General features: G+C 41.6%; 1 protein-coding gene across 24 annotated transcripts in view; it reads right to left on the bottom strand.

The window, feature by feature from the left end:
- Positions 1–15,194, bottom strand: part of LOC126392072 (plectin-like) — a 161,105-nt gene that overhangs the window by 9,828 nt on the left and 136,083 nt on the right. For 23 of the 24 annotated variants that reach the window (XM_050047205.1, XM_050047206.1, XM_050047207.1 and 20 more), the window contains 20 exons: positions 14,348–14,441; positions 13,833–13,987; positions 13,406–13,715; positions 13,228–13,305; positions 12,961–13,122; positions 12,743–12,847; positions 12,566–12,661; positions 12,315–12,440; positions 11,973–12,125; positions 11,709–11,863; positions 11,141–11,267; positions 10,312–10,495; positions 9,370–9,527; positions 8,237–8,415; positions 7,627–7,765; positions 7,045–7,401; positions 6,838–6,921; positions 6,607–6,711; positions 6,366–6,464; positions 1,210–4,563 (listed from right to left, as the gene is read on the bottom strand). In XM_050047205.1, coding sequence (XP_049903162.1) covers positions 1,210–4,563; positions 6,366–6,464; positions 6,607–6,711; positions 6,838–6,921; positions 7,045–7,401; positions 7,627–7,765; positions 8,237–8,415; positions 9,370–9,527; positions 10,312–10,495; positions 11,141–11,267; positions 11,709–11,863; positions 11,973–12,125; positions 12,315–12,440; positions 12,566–12,661; positions 12,743–12,847; positions 12,961–13,122; positions 13,228–13,305; positions 13,406–13,715; positions 13,833–13,987; positions 14,348–14,441 — 6,220 coding nt within the window. The remainder of the gene's footprint in view (positions 1–1,209; positions 4,564–6,365; positions 6,465–6,606; positions 6,712–6,837; positions 6,922–7,044; positions 7,402–7,626; positions 7,766–8,236; positions 8,416–9,369; positions 9,528–10,311; positions 10,496–11,140; positions 11,268–11,708; positions 11,864–11,972; positions 12,126–12,314; positions 12,441–12,565; positions 12,662–12,742; positions 12,848–12,960; positions 13,123–13,227; positions 13,306–13,405; positions 13,716–13,832; positions 13,988–14,347; positions 14,442–15,194) is intronic. The other variant, XM_050047204.1, reaches the window with a different exon arrangement.

Here is a 15,194-nt window from a genome sequence, read left to right as displayed (position 1 = left end):
CCACTAATAACCCAAGGGATGGAGGTTGTGGATGAAGCCACATGCCCTTCGTGTCAACTGATGCACACCGGTGCATGTCATGGTAATGTCTGATGGAGGGCTGAATAGGTACGGTGACATCTCTGGCAAATATTTTGTCATGTCAATATGGGTAACAGAGTTTTGCTTGAATGACAAATGCAACACATATATCTGGTGGGGTGGAGATGTCAGCATTATCTTAACACAGCATTCACAATGAATACTGGGCATTGTTACCAGTGTTGGGGGTGACCTGTTACAAGGCAATGTAATTACGGTTACGCAATACTTTGTAATGCAGCTATGTGGTAACGCATCTAATGGTGTGTGGAAGGCTAGTCTTGCATATTATTTTATTTAGGCCTATTGATATATTATTTTAAGGCAGTAAATATTTGTATTAGGCAGTGTGAGGATGGCCAACCTATTCTATATTGTTATTTATATTGATATGGTTTTATTTTGAGGCAGTTATAACCTACTGCAGTGCTCTCTTAATACACCTTTCTACAGGAAGTAATTAAGTCAAGGAAAGCAGTTATTTTTCAAAGTAACAATAATATGTAATACATCACTTTTTTTGAGTAACGACATCAACACTGATGGACAAATGGTAACTGTAGGTGACATGTCTTTTTCTTAGCCACTAAGTAGGTGCATCGTAAAGTTATTTCTTTTTATTTTCTTTTATCCTGAAAATCCAGCCAATATTAAGGATTTTGCTACCATCCATGATACATGCATTCCTTTAAAACTCACTGAACACTGGCAAAAATCTTCCTAAAGGTTAGGAGTTCTAGTAAATACATAGGTGCATATTGTAATAAGGCATGTCTCCAATCACATTTAAATTGTTATGTTTGGCACAATTGCAGATGGAATATCATAATTTCAGTCTTCTCAGTCTGTCATATTTTGGAGCTGAGTTTTGAGGCTAAAGGAAATGTGAAGCATGTCTTAAAAAATGAAGCAACATTCCAGGATATGGGGGGGCATTCAGGATGTGATCTGCATGAGCACAGTGCACTGTAAAAAAAATTAAATCACATTTAAAATCAAAGATATGGTTTCATGATTAGTATAATCAGAGAAAGGGATAGAGGAAATTTAAAAAAAGAAGTATGTTAGTTTTCAGATAGAGTTAACAATGACATAAGCTGCTCTGTTATGCCATTTTTGACACAATACCTCTTTAGACTTATTTTGAAGTTCTTCTGCTTCCTTTTTCAGTCTATCCTTCTCCCTCTCTAGGTCTGCGATTGCCTTGCGTAAATCGCAAGCCTCTTTGCTGGTATTTTGTTTCTCAGATGCCAGTTTAGCCACTTCAGTCATTTTTGCCTGGGTGGTTATTTCAGTCTCATGAAGACGGACAGCAATCAGATCAGCTTGTTTCTTGAATTTTTTAGCCTCCTCCTCAGCTTTGGCCTGGGCTTCACTGAGCTGAGAAACCTGAAGTTTGAGTTTCTCGGCCTCAGCTACGATCTCCAATTGCCTTTTCCTCTCTGCTTCAAGTGACTTCTGGTATTCTTCAGTTTCCTCTTCCAGACGCTGTTGCATCAGTTGTTTATCCTCCAGCAACTTTTGTGCCTGCTCCTGAGCCAAGTCCTTTTGTCTTTGGAGCATCTCTGCTTCAGCTCTGAACCTAGATGCCTCTTGTATGGCCTGCATTTTTTCTTTGAGCATTTTATCTGCAAGAGCTCGTTGCTGATTGAGGTCATCTTCTGCAACCTGTCTCAAGCGTGCAGCCTCTTGGGCTTCTACACTGAGTCTAGCAGCATCCTCTGCAAGCCTCTTCATATTTTCAGCTTCCTCTGCCAGGAATTTCTGTGTGTTATCTTTGTCTTTCTTAATCAGGCGTTGATTTTCCTCCTCGATTCTGTTTTTCAGTTTGAGTAGCTCCTCCATCTGAACCTTGACTTTGAACAGCTCCTCCTCCACCTGCCCCCTCTGTTTGACAGCATCATCAACCTCATTCTTCAAGCGCTGCAGCTCTTCATCCAGTAGAGATTTCTGTTTATCAGTATCATCAAGCTTAAGTTTCACCTTTGTAAGCTCTTGCTCCACTTGGAACTTCTGTTTCAATGTTTGCTCTGCTAGTTTTTTGTGCTTTGCCATTTCAGCATCGGCTTGTTGCTTCTGCTTGAGTGCTGAAGCTTCTGCTTGTGCTAGTTTAGCAGCTTCAAATTCGGCCTCCTTCCTCAACCTCTCGGCATCCTCCTGAGCTTTGGCTTGATTTACAGCTTCTTGCTCAGCAGCTGCCTTTTGCCGTTCTGCTTCCTCTGCTTGTTGACGAAGGAGGGCAGCCTCCCTCTCTGCCTTCTCCCTAGCAGCCTCTGCCTCTTTGGCAAGCTTTTTGGCTTTCTCATACTCTTCCTTAAGCTTCTGCTGCGTGATGATATCTTCCTTCTGTTGGGCAAGGACACTCTGGACTTGGTGCTCAGCTGCACTGCATTTCTGGGCTGCTTGTTGGGCAGCAACAATCTGTTTTTCTGCTTCAATGTCAGCCTCCTCTTTCTGCTTTCTGGCTTCTTCTGCTTTCTTCTTCAGGCGATCAAGCTCTTCTTGAGCTGCCATGCGTTGTCTGGCTGCCTCTTCCTCTGCAGCAGCGATAATCTTAACCTTCTCCTCTGCTTCCCTCCTCCTCTTTTCCTCCTCAAGGGCAAGCATCCTTAGTTTTTCTGCCTCCTCCTCTGCTCTTAGTTTGCTTTGTTGTGTTTCCTCTGCAATGTTTTTCAGTTTGTTCAGTTCTAGCTCCAGATCAAGTTTTCCAGATGAAGCCTTTTCAAAGTTGAGCTTCAGAATTCGGATTTCTTCTTCGACAATTCGCCTCTGTTTCAATGTGTCATCCACTATTGCCTTTTGTCTTTCCATTTCAGCCTCCGATGATTTTTTGAGTAGGACAATCTTTTCCTCAATCTCCTGCTTATGCTGATTGGCCTGGTCTTCAAGAGCTTTCCTCTGGTAAGCTTCATCCTCAGCTTGTCGCCGCAGTCTTTCGTTTTCTGCCTCCTTCTCCTTCAGGCAAATTTCAGCCTCCGTTTTTAAACGAGTGGCCTCACTGATGGCAGCCAGCTTCTCTTTGAGAATCCTCTCAGCCTCTGCTCTCTGACGAGCTGCCTCCTCCTCAGCAACTTGCCTCTGATGCTTGGCCTCTTCGGCAATGGCTCTCAGCTTGCTTGCTTCCTCAGCCACATCCCTCATCTTGGCAGCTTCAGCCTCAAGAAGTTGTTTGCTCTTCTCTGTGTTGGACAAGGTCTCCTTTTCTGCTTTGGATTTAAGCTGAAAAAGTACATCCATTTCACTCCGGACTTTGGCCAGTTCATCCTCCAGCTGTTTCTTTTGTTGTTGAACTGAAATAACTTCGTTCTTCAGGCGGTACAGTTCATCTTCAAGGATGGATCTCTGCTGTTCTGCGTTGTCAAAGTCTGCTCTAAGTCGAATCAGTTCCTGTTCTGCAGTGAGTTTCTGCTGAGCCGTGCTGTCAGCTACCATCCTCTGCTTCTCAAGTTCTTTCTCAGCCATTTCTTTCTGCTTCAGGGCTGACTCTTCAGCTTTGGCTCTCTTTTTAGCTTCACGCTCAGCATCCTCCTTTTGTTTCTCAGCTTCTTCTTGAGCAAGGCTCTTTTTGTGGGCTTCCTCCTCAGCCTGGAGTCTTAGACGAAGGGCCTCATTAGCTTTTTGCCTCCATTTCTCAAGCTCTTTTTCTGCCTCTTCTCTGGCATTTATCGCATCCTCCTGTTGTTTCTTGAGACGCGCCGCTTCTTCTTGCAGTTGAAGGACAGCACCATGCTCTTGTTTTAATGTTTCCTCCAATTTTGAGGTCTTTTCCACGTAGGACATGTGTTTGCTCTGGAGCTGAGCAGCGGCACTCTTCTGGGCTACCTCCTGGGCAACCTGGATTTGCCTCTCCTTTTCAATCTCAGCTTGCTTCACTTGCCTTTCAGCCTCCTCTGCCTGCCTCTTGAGGTTTTCAAGATCTTCCAGAGCTTTTTGCTTTTGCTTAGCAGCTTCTTTCTCTGCCTCAGATTTGCGTTTGAGTTCTTCCTCTGCCATGCGTTTTTTCTGGGTCTCTTCATTGACTTGTTTGCGGAGCTTCTCAGCTTCTTCCTGGGCGGCCTTTCTGAGTTTCTCAGCTTCATCTGCTCTGTCACGAAGTTGCTCAAGCTCAGATTCTGCAGTAGACTTTTGTTTAACTGTTGTCTCAAGTTGGATCCTGATGAGGCGGATTTCCTCCTCAATCTTGGTCCTGCTTTGAAGAGCGTCATCCACCTGTTGACTTTTGTCCTTGATCTGCTGCTCTGAGAGGTTCTTGAGCTCATGCAGTTCCTGCTGGATGTTCTGCTTTTGCTTTTCTGCATCTACAGCAGCAACCTCTCTCTTGCTCACTTCTTCCTGCATTCTGAGCTTCAGCTCTCGAGCTTCTTTCTCAGCTTTGGCAATAGCCTTTGCGTGAGCTTCAGCTAACTGCTTCTGTTTGTCTAACTCGGCCTGCATCTCGGCCATTTTTTTCTGCTCTTCCGCTTTGAGTTTCTCTGCAGCTTTCTGCATTAGTGGAAGCAAATGGTAAAGAAAGGATTATAATCAAGCATGACATGTTAAAGGTAGCACTTTACATTAACTAGCTCAGAGCAGTGTGGATTAAATTTGTAATTACTATAGTAATCACAGCCTAATCACACTGGAATAAGAGCAACTTAATGTACTGTATTACCGAGGCAATGTTAATGTTAAAGTTAGCTCAAAGGTCAAGTCAAAGATCAATCACTACACACAAATTAGATGCACATTCATTAAAGTGATGTTAAATTCACGATGCAATTAAAATAAATAATGACAAGGCAATTCAGGAAAAAATGGATGATGGGGGTGAATCAATTAATGTATGGAAACAAAATATCACTTCACAACACAGCAAGAAAATCATATGGCATGCAACTGTAGCTGTAGCACTAACTTTCAAAAACTGCATTATAATTGAGATTCCAATATATTATATTGTATGTCTACAATTTAGCTTCAATTCTTATCACACTGTTGAAAACAATTTGTTGAAATGTTTATCTCAGTGTTTATTACATATGTGGCAGGTACTGTCTTGTTTAATGCAGATAATAGAGTATCTCCCACATATTTTTATTTTATTAGAGAATGCCTCATGTTAGAGTATTATTCAAACCATTCACTTAGACTACTTTTTATCTCATCCCATGCACTGGGGGTTCTTTAAATCACTATTTGCCATAAAATGGGATGGAAAAGAAAGGCAAAGTCAAGGATAGCAGGTTTAGGTGATGTCACTGTAAGTTAGGGAACCAGTTTATGACTCCAGGAAGTGTAGAAAAGCATTGTAATGTGGGTTAAAAACATATTAAGGACATAGTGTAAGTAAGGAAGTGATTCTCAAAGCAGGGAGTTACTGTATATATCTAAAAGGCTGCAGTGAAAGCAAGAACGTTAATATGCCATGAAAAGCCAAAATGCAGTTTGAGAGAGAGACAGATGTTAGGATGACAGAGAGAATGGAGCTTATGCAGTACAGTAGGTACTTGAAACACTGTAAATAATTTACCTCTTTAATGCTCAAACAAGTTAAGCATTCATCATGGCAAAGCACTGGCAAGCAGTTAAGAGAAGCAAAGAAACAAACAAAACATTAGGGTTAGAAAAAAATGTGAAACTTTAAACTTGTGTTAATTTAGGGGTGGAAGTAGAGCTGAAGACCATGATAACCAGGCTGAAAGATAGTCTCCACTTTGATTTTAACCTCAGGAAATGAAGTGGCCAGACGTAAAAAAAGGAAAAGAAAATCGTAGTGAAAGAAAGAACCCCTCACGCTAAATCTACAACGTCTCAATACACACAATGGATGGAGATGGCTCAATGAACACACAGTGTGCTCTATTTGTTTGGACTACTTTTAGACTGATATTGAGAACTTTGGTCTCATTGTAGCTGAATGAATAATCTATTTAGATGCTGTATTCTCTTCAATGTAAACACACTCAAACCTCATGCATCTTATTTGTTTACAATTATTATTTGTTTCTTTTTCTAAACTAAAAGCATATACTATGCTCCAAAAACATGTGCTTCACTGGCTAAATAGATCAGCTACAGCATGCCAATGTTTCAAGCATAACCTGTGCAAAGGAACTATTTGTCATCCGTACATTAATGTAATGCGTGTGTGTACGTGTGTGTGTGACACACAGTGCATGCGTGCATGCATGCGTTTCAGTGATCGGCAGGTAATCTCGTTTGTTGGTTGGTTGATTATTTGGTTGGTTGGTTAGGTTAATGTTAGAATTTAGTTTGTCTGGGATCCTCAGCCAGTTGTCACGCACCTCCTCGTCCTCCAGGCGGTGCTGCGTGTCGGTGATGAACTTGATGTACTGACTTGTCAGTGTCATCAGCTCACTGTACCTGGTCCTCAGTGTTACATACTGATACAAGGAGAGACAAACAAACGTGTCATTTTCATCTTCATGCATATGTCTTTCACAGTAAAATCACTTCATGGTTAGGCTGTCCTTTATCAAAATATTTTCTAGAAGCTGTATCCAACATGGGTTCCAAGAAACACACCTCCTGAATGATGTTGTCAGAAGCAGAATCCAGTTTGCTTTTCTTCAAGGGTGAAGCAAGAGGATCTACATGAGCTTTGTAAGCCACCAACTGGAGTTCATAGTCCTATTTGACAAAAAAGGACATTCTCCAAACATCCACACATACTTCTGGCCACAAATACTTCATGTGAATACTCAAAAGTACAATTTTTACAATAGTTAATGCAAGCCAGGGATGTCTAATGCTCACCTTGATCGTATCAATGTATGCTTTAGCATATTTTTGACACTCATCAACTTTGTCTTTGTTACCCTCAATCTCCTCCAGTAGATTCTGTTTTGAAAAAGGGATTTCAATTGAGATTTGAACTCACTAGCGTCATATGAAAATGATTTATAAATAACTAATATGCTTAGAAATTAAGAAGCTAATTATATCAAGCAGTACTCGATATACCTTCTCCTGGGCCAGTTGTTCTTTCAGAGTTTTGCTGTCAGTGATGGGCACAGCCTGGATCTTCTCCTGCCTTTTCTTGGCATCAGAAATCCAGCGCATCAGCCATTCATAGCTATCACGATAGTAGCCTAGCTGGCGGCCAAGCTGCTCTAGCTCTCTCTGGCGAATATCTATCTGGGTGAACACAGCCTTCCAGCGGTCCTGAAGATTAGACAGCTGCTGGCGGTAGTGGTCCAGCTCGACGTCACGCTCGTTGTGCACACGTGACATCTTGTTACTCACTGCAGTGGCCTTCTTCAGCTCTTCTTCCAGAGAATCAAACACTGGCTGTTCACCTTCAGCCTCAGCCCGCATTTTCTGCAAGATTTCATACAAATAGAAAGGCCAGTCAGCCATGAGCAAACAGGGTCACAATCATCAGTTCAGACAAGACCACTCAAAGGGAACAGTTCCCGAATGGCTACTTCACTGATTTTTATTAATTTGTCTGTATGCAAATATACAACACTTGAGAAAGTTCTCCTCTAACAAATGTTTTTATCTGAACCCAGAAACCTTGTAAAAGAATCGTATGCTGTTTACCTTAAGCGTTGTTCTGTAAGCCTCTACTTCCTTGACATCGCCTGGCACGGTGTGAACCTCACGCAGACAGTCCTCGTACTGCTTGAGAACTCCTTCAGCACCCTGTGTGTTACGGATGACCATTTCCACAGTCTTCAGCCTGGGGCAAGATACAATATGTAAATAAAGTAGCAAGGAATCAGAAAACAGTGCATGTTCTAGAAAAGAACCAGTATGAAGTTTTTGTGGTATCTAATGGTGAGGTTGCAAACTGCAACCAACTGAATATCACTTTCTGCACCCCTCCCTCTCCAAGCCTGTATGAGAACCTATAATGGCCTTCAGGTAATGTAAAAATGTGAAAGGCCTTCTCTAGAGCCAGTTCAGTTTGTCCGATCTGGGTGTCTGTAGAAACATAGCAGTGCAACATTTCGGGCTCCATGGAAGAGGACCCGCTCCCTATGTAGATATGAAGGGCTCATTTTAAGCCAATGTAAACACAACAATTCTTAGTTTCAGGTGATGATACACTAATGAAAACATAATAGTGAATATCATTTCTACTAATAGAGTCTCCTTAATCCTACGCACCGATCCTTTAACTCTCAAGAATAATTGGCTGTGGACTCACTTCTCAAGATAAACCGAGGAGAGCATGTAAGCATGATCCATCTTCTCGACAGTGAGGTCAAGCTCTGAGCGCAGGACGGGAGCTGAGGGAGACGGCTGAGGGGAGGCCAGGACCTCTTGTGTCTTCACAGACACCTTATCAAGGTCCTTTTTGAGGCCCTCAAGCTTTACTTGGACTTTCTGTATAAAAGAGGACAACAAGAGTTAAAGAGTCAACTTAACTGAGGTAAAGCATGTAAAAAAGGACCGACAAAGGACTCACAACCACATTGTTATGAGGAGAAGATTCCACAAATGTGCTATAATGCAACTTTAAAACTCAAATGAACCTGTGCTGGGTTTCTACATTTTAATAGTCTCAGGGCAGCAGGGAGCTGAGCAGCTGTGGTCAGAGGCAGTCAGCAGGCCTACGGCACTATCTGCAACTCTCCCTGAGCTGCTACAAATTCAAGACCTTAAAGCAATTACAATTCTCTTAGCGACACTAACTGAGGCTCTATAGCGTGCCCAGAGGTTTAGGAGAGAGAATATGAAAATGTATTCCTCTTTTTTTCTCTCCACCAATGCTGCCTAACATTGCCCCCTACAGAATTATCTAATTCCTATTGTACCTTCCTCTTCTTTTATTTTCCCTTCTTTCCTCTGCATGGATGGATTTGTTTTGCCTCTGGGGTCAGTGGACTGTTAAGAATTGTGTTATGGACGTTGTACTTCCAATAATGTTGGGTCATCAGGCTAACACGAAAACTAAGCAAGCTCATGGTACTCAAAATGTCATGACGGTCAGGAAAATGTGTAATATTGCTGCTGACAAATACATAATGACCACAGTATTTATACATCTGTTGGACATTTTGCATCTCTCTACACTGAGACACATGACCTCTTGCAAAGAAGATATCAGTATGTGTTTCTGCTTCATTCTCTTTACTGCGAATACAAGAAAAGCTAATGTAAATTAGCATTTGAGATAATCCTCCAGGCTGCAGGCATCCCAGCTGATTTAAGCCTAGTGGCACACAATTTTTAATGAAATATAGAAGCCAGTAGTAGCAGTCTCCTAATGCTCTACTAATTTCTGATTAATATGGTAATGTGGTGTAATTAATATGGTCACATTTTTATGTACAGTACCTTCTGGTCTGTTGTCTTCTGAACACATTCTTTCAGTGGTTCCTTGTCCATAGGTTTGCGTATGCGAGCCACAGTCCCAGTCTCACAGTCCTCTATACGCACACGCAGGTCCTTGATCTCAGAGATGTAGTTCTTACACAGGGTCTCATCCTGTTGACCTGTGTAACATCATATTTATTAGTTTAGAACAGCACAACAAATTATTTATTTACCGTGAGGCTGAAGTTGGTGGGAAAATAGACCAAGGACCAAGACTGTAGAAATACTGACTAGATTAAGAAATACTAAATACATGGCTTAGATAAGAGTTTTCTGTACATGGCACAGTGTGATATGGCAAGTTTATGATGTTGTTACTTTAGGACATGGTTACATCTTGCTAAAAATTTTCACATTCTCAAATCACACTGTGTCTCTGCAACATCTACAACATATTTGCCGTGCACGTAAGCACGATCATACATGCAGCTCTTCATGTGTTGTGACACAAACACATGCGTCACCATATACACTAAAGTCATAGCATACATTATATAGTAAGTATTTTGTACTTGAAGTAAGTAATCACACTATTAGGAGGCTGCACGATAAAAGCGCAACACAGTGTAGCCTAACTCACATAATATGTATTTGTGTAGAGCTGCAAAAAGAAAAGCGTAGGAACCAAAACAACATGCAGTCACGGTGAACTCTATTCTAACACTAATGGTTATCTTTGAACATCTCATCCAAAGCTTAAAAGCTCGTACACGCACTAGCTTGGTGAGCCGTAGCTTTGACTAGCTTGACATCACTCACCTTTGAGCTTAATAACCCTTAGCCCTGAAAGGTGAACGACAGTTATATACTGTAAAGCTTCTTTTCACTTATTGTATATCTGCTTCACATATCCATGAATAATTGCAACCTAATTTGTTGTTAAGAGGGGGAAAAAAAAGTTACCTTTCTCCATGGAGCGAAGCAGGTTGTCGAAATGCTGGGTCGACTTGGTGTAGTCCTCCTCGACCTGCGTGCGGTCATCTGGGCCAAAGAGCTGCGAGTCCTGGCTGTCACGTATGTAGTCCTGATAATGGATTTCCAGGTTCCTCATCAACAGCCTGTACTCCTCTGGTTTCATGGTCTTTAACTGCACAGGATAGAGAAGAACAGGGGAGGGATTGGGATGCAGGACTTCAGAGGAATTCCACTGCATGCTCTGAAGAGGTTGATGCTGTATTTTGATTTAATTATGTATTTTTGGTTCAGAGTCAGATTTATTTTATGGACTAAAATGTGCTGAATCATTTCAGCACAAACTAAACTGTTTAGCTGTTAATTATATAAAGGCTAGTGTACTCTTCCCATTGTCATTAACTTCTCCTGCAGTGACTGAATTTGATTCCAAACACTAAACATAATAAATTCTTCCCTGTATAACCTACTCTTTTAACAGACTCAAGGGGCCTGATACTGTATACCCACCCCAGACCTTGATTCATTTACCATCTAGATTGTCTGCACACAGCTCTCAACATGAAGATGGCTGAGCTGATGGTTATAAGCTAACAGGGCTAACGGCACAAACACTGCTGACAAAGCTAACTGTATTAACTGGGAGGTAATCAGAGAGTAGCCGCTACGCTCCTGTCATGAGGCCATCCTAATATTGGTGATAACTACCATATGAGTGCAGCACAAAGCAACTGTGACTAGCTCCTTTACACCTGACATAACACCTCTTAATGGCTTTCTTTTTTGTTTGTTTTTTTGGCATGAAAGTGTTGACGCTCACCATGGTGATGTTCCAGGAGCGTATCTGTGTGAAGTCTCTCATCAGGTACTGCCATGACAGCAAGCTCTTCATGTCGATATGGAGCGTCTGCCAGATAGACACCAACTGCTGATGACCTGCATCCAGACTGAAGTAGAAGAGTAACACAGAAAGTGCAAGAATTAAGAAACAGACAGTACTTACTTACACTACAGTTTAAAATTAAACCCATAATGCATTTAGTGTAATGTGTGCAATGAGATTGGATTGGTTGACAGAAACAGAATTGCCCTCTTAAATCAGTTACCTGTTATAAGTTATGTGTAGTATCACATATTTCCAAATAAAATAACCACATTTCCCATAAACCCTGCTGCTTCAGAACGATATAGAAATATATTGCCTCTTACTGTAAATAACATCTGTAAATTATTTGTCAAATGGATCAAGGTCACAATTGGGATCAGTACTTTTTTGTGTCAGAAAAAGCAGTGGCGTTTAAGACAGGGTGTGGCTGAGTAGCTGCATTACTCTGTTTATACACACAGCTGTCACATAGGCGTCTCATTCTGTTTCTTATTGTCCTCACCTGGACACACTGTCCACGGCCTCCTTGTTGACAGGAGGTACCATGAAGCAGACGGAGGGCACTATCGCCTCGTGTCCAGAGTGGTTCAGGACCTTCCACTTGAAGGGCTGCGAGTTGTTGAGGAGTGCACACTCATCTCCTTTATGGACAGTGATCTGAAACACAATCCACAATTGATAAATTACACACATTAAAGAGGGCATTACTGAGGTTATGTGACAAGTATGACCACTCTGGGCTGTGAATGGATCATAAATCACTAACCTCCTGTTGCTTGAAGTCACAGACGGCCTGAATGGGCAGTTTGCCTTTGATGGCGGTGGTGGGGTTGCGTGGTTTCAGCTGGATGATGGACTTGGCTCTCTTGTTCAGGCCATTCACAAGGGTCTTGTATTCATTAAGCTGTTCTTTTTCCTCCTGGTGAAAAATAAATAAATACAAACAAAGATGAAACTCAAAATAATTTTCAGTTATCTTTTTTAATTTTGATTCTGAACAACATCATTATCACCATGATGTACTTTCTAATTCCCCCTTAAGGAACTTATCTGGCATGATCATGTGCATATACATCTAGATATACACACGTAAGCAGTCATCACTCACCACAGCATCCTGCAGCAGATCCTCCAGACGTGTGGCTGTGGTGGTGCGATCACAGCTGTATTTCTTTTTCATATTCTCTTGAATTTTCTTCATCTTGTCCTGAGCCTCTTTGACATCGCCAAAGAACTGCAAGGGAAGGACATCATGGGGGACAGAAAATTTGACTCTTTGCTCCAGATATATTGATGGATATTTACTGTTGGGTTGTTGGAATTCCACATTTCAATGTCATTAATGTCACTGTCACACACCTGGTAGTAGGCTGTGTTTTCTTTGAGATGAGCCTCGATACAGCAGCACAGCTGGAGGATCCAGCTCCACTGAGTCTGCAGAGCGGCTGTAAAGGCCTGCAAGAGACAGAGGGGACACTGTTTTTTTAAACAGTATGCAGATTTTTACACTTCAGCTGGGTTAACTAGAGTACTTACCTCAACTGTCTTCTTGCCAGGATGTCCATCCCTGACAAGTTTGTCTCCCATGGCCTGGATGTCATTGACTTTCTTCTCCCTCAGCTCCAGCTCTCTCATGAGACCCTGAACAATCAAAACAATAGTTAACGACAATCTTGGCAGAAAAATCACGAATTTATTTAATTAATTTATATAAAAATCTTTTACAAAATCAAACAAAATCTTCTAAAACACACCGAGTAGTTGTCTTTCTTGGCTGTCATGTTGGTGTTCCTGTCACTCCAGTCGAAGTTGACCTCCTCTTCTTCTTTGTCGTTTAACCACATCAGTTCCTTGGTGGCAGCGCTGACAAAGGCGTGGAGTGAATCTAAGTTCCTCAGGCGGAACTTGGAAGAGTTCTAGGGAAAAAAAGATCAAATTACCAATAGCTGATTAAAAAACAAGCACTCAGATAGTACAATTCAAAGCTTTTACTGTGCTGTTTGAAATATGAAAATATTTACCAGTAGTTTGCCATACTGAAGGTCCAGTTTACCCAGGTACTCTTTGTATGCACCCTTGCTAACAGGAGATAGCTGGCTCTGAAAAATATGAAAGATGCAACAGGGATTACTTTTAAAATCAACAGCCCAACGTCAGACAGTATGGAATCCTTTCCAGTGGTTGTGATTTGAGTACTACCTCATCGGCCTTGGCACGTTCAATCTTGGATCGGAAGTCCTCCACAGTTTGGTGCAGGCCCCTGTGGCTGCCCAGCTGGGACTCCACAGAGGGCAGATCAGATCCCCACTCAGCCTCATCAATGCGAAGCTGGTTCTCCTCCACCCACGCCAGGAGGTCTTTGACATAGCGAAGGGTCACATCATCCATCTCGGGCCGTGCTTTAACGATGGTATGCTGGGTGGGAGCCTGGACAGTTATCACAGAGGACTTCAGGCGGAGGTTGTAATCGCTGCGCAGGTTCACCAGGCGTTCATGGATGCGGTAAACCCTATGGAGATGAGAAACACAGTGCTTTATATTTTATAATTTTGTTTTTTTGTATTCTGTATTTTTTGTAGCAGGGTGTATTTTGTCAAAGGTTAAATGCAAAACATGTGGCACCCACCTGCGGTACATCTGTTCAGCCTGAGGGTGGCGCCCATCCTTGAGTACCTGCACATCGTTGAAGAGCAGGCGAATCACATTGTCTGCTTTGTCCAGCTCTCTCTCCACCTCTGCTGTGTGCTGAGGTGGTTTCCCTGCATTCATCAGACGAATGTCCTGAAGGGATGAAAGCCAATGAAAATATGAATTTTCATCTTCTTTTCAAATGCCACCCAAATTAGAAGGAAAATAAGAGCTTGTGACAGTGATTGACACAAATAATGGAGAGGGATGTTGAATGGAGGGATGTTTCTAGCGAGTTTGCATTACACTAAATGGTGTGAAATTGGAGGACTATATGACCGTTATGTATGCTGAGTCCAGCAGCCATCTCCTGCTTAATTAATTTTAAAGGTTATTGGGAAAAACTCTTTCATCATGATGAAATTCTTCTTTATGAACACATATCAGTATAGTATATATATATATACAGTATATATAAGTATAGTATTAATGTTAGACCTGAAAAGGACTCACCTTCTGCAGAAGGGTCTCCAGGTGGTTGAGTTGGTCGTCGCATGTACCCGACTCCATCTGGACTTTAGTAACAATTCTCTGGAGCCTCTCAAGTCTGGATAAAAAAAAAAAAAAATTCAATTGAAAAAAATGAATCCCTGTGCTAATCCGTGATTTCCATAGTACCAACTCCCTTCTTGACATTTTTAGGACAGACAACCTGTGTTGAGACAACCACACAACCACCAGAAGCTAAAGATCACGACTTACAGCCTCCTGCGATGTAGCAAATACTCCAATTTATGAGGGTCACTCACAAATGCCATTCCTCAATTTATAAATTTATAAATTTTTATAAAGATTACAGTTCCAGCGACAAGACAGTCAGTTCCCCTCACACTCCCATTGTGTCTTAGGAAAACACTCTGCCACGCAGCAGCGCAGAGTGAGACGAAAATGTCTCAGTTTCCTGACAAAGACATTCAGTCTGCTCATTCAGTCATTCCACATCTCAGAACCATAAACAAGGCTATCAGACAACAAGATGACTGCACAATCTCGTGACATGAAGCCATCAGATTTTCTAGGCATGACGCCACACTACTCTAAATACACAGAAAATTTTAATCTTGATGTCTTTTTCTCATCCCATGTTATCAGACTTTATTATCTCTCTTTATGTGTCTCTCTTGCTTTGATTCAAACCAAAAAGACTTTGACCAAATTAGACTATCCTGTACGAAAACAGAAAAATGATGCAATAAGTCATTAACTTAAAAAAAAAAAAAAAAAAAATCTACAATGCTTAAATAAAATTCATAGTTGTTTGATTTAGAAGCAACTTTAGTCAAAGGTACATTACAATATC

Source organism: Epinephelus moara, chromosome 6 (genome assembly GCF_006386435.1).
Source record: "Epinephelus moara isolate mb chromosome 6, YSFRI_EMoa_1.0, whole genome shotgun sequence".
Taxonomy (NCBI): Eukaryota; Metazoa; Chordata; class Actinopteri; order Perciformes; family Serranidae; genus Epinephelus; species Epinephelus moara.
Note: the sequence above shows the minus strand (reverse complement) of the source record. Positions and strands in the feature narration are given on the sequence as shown.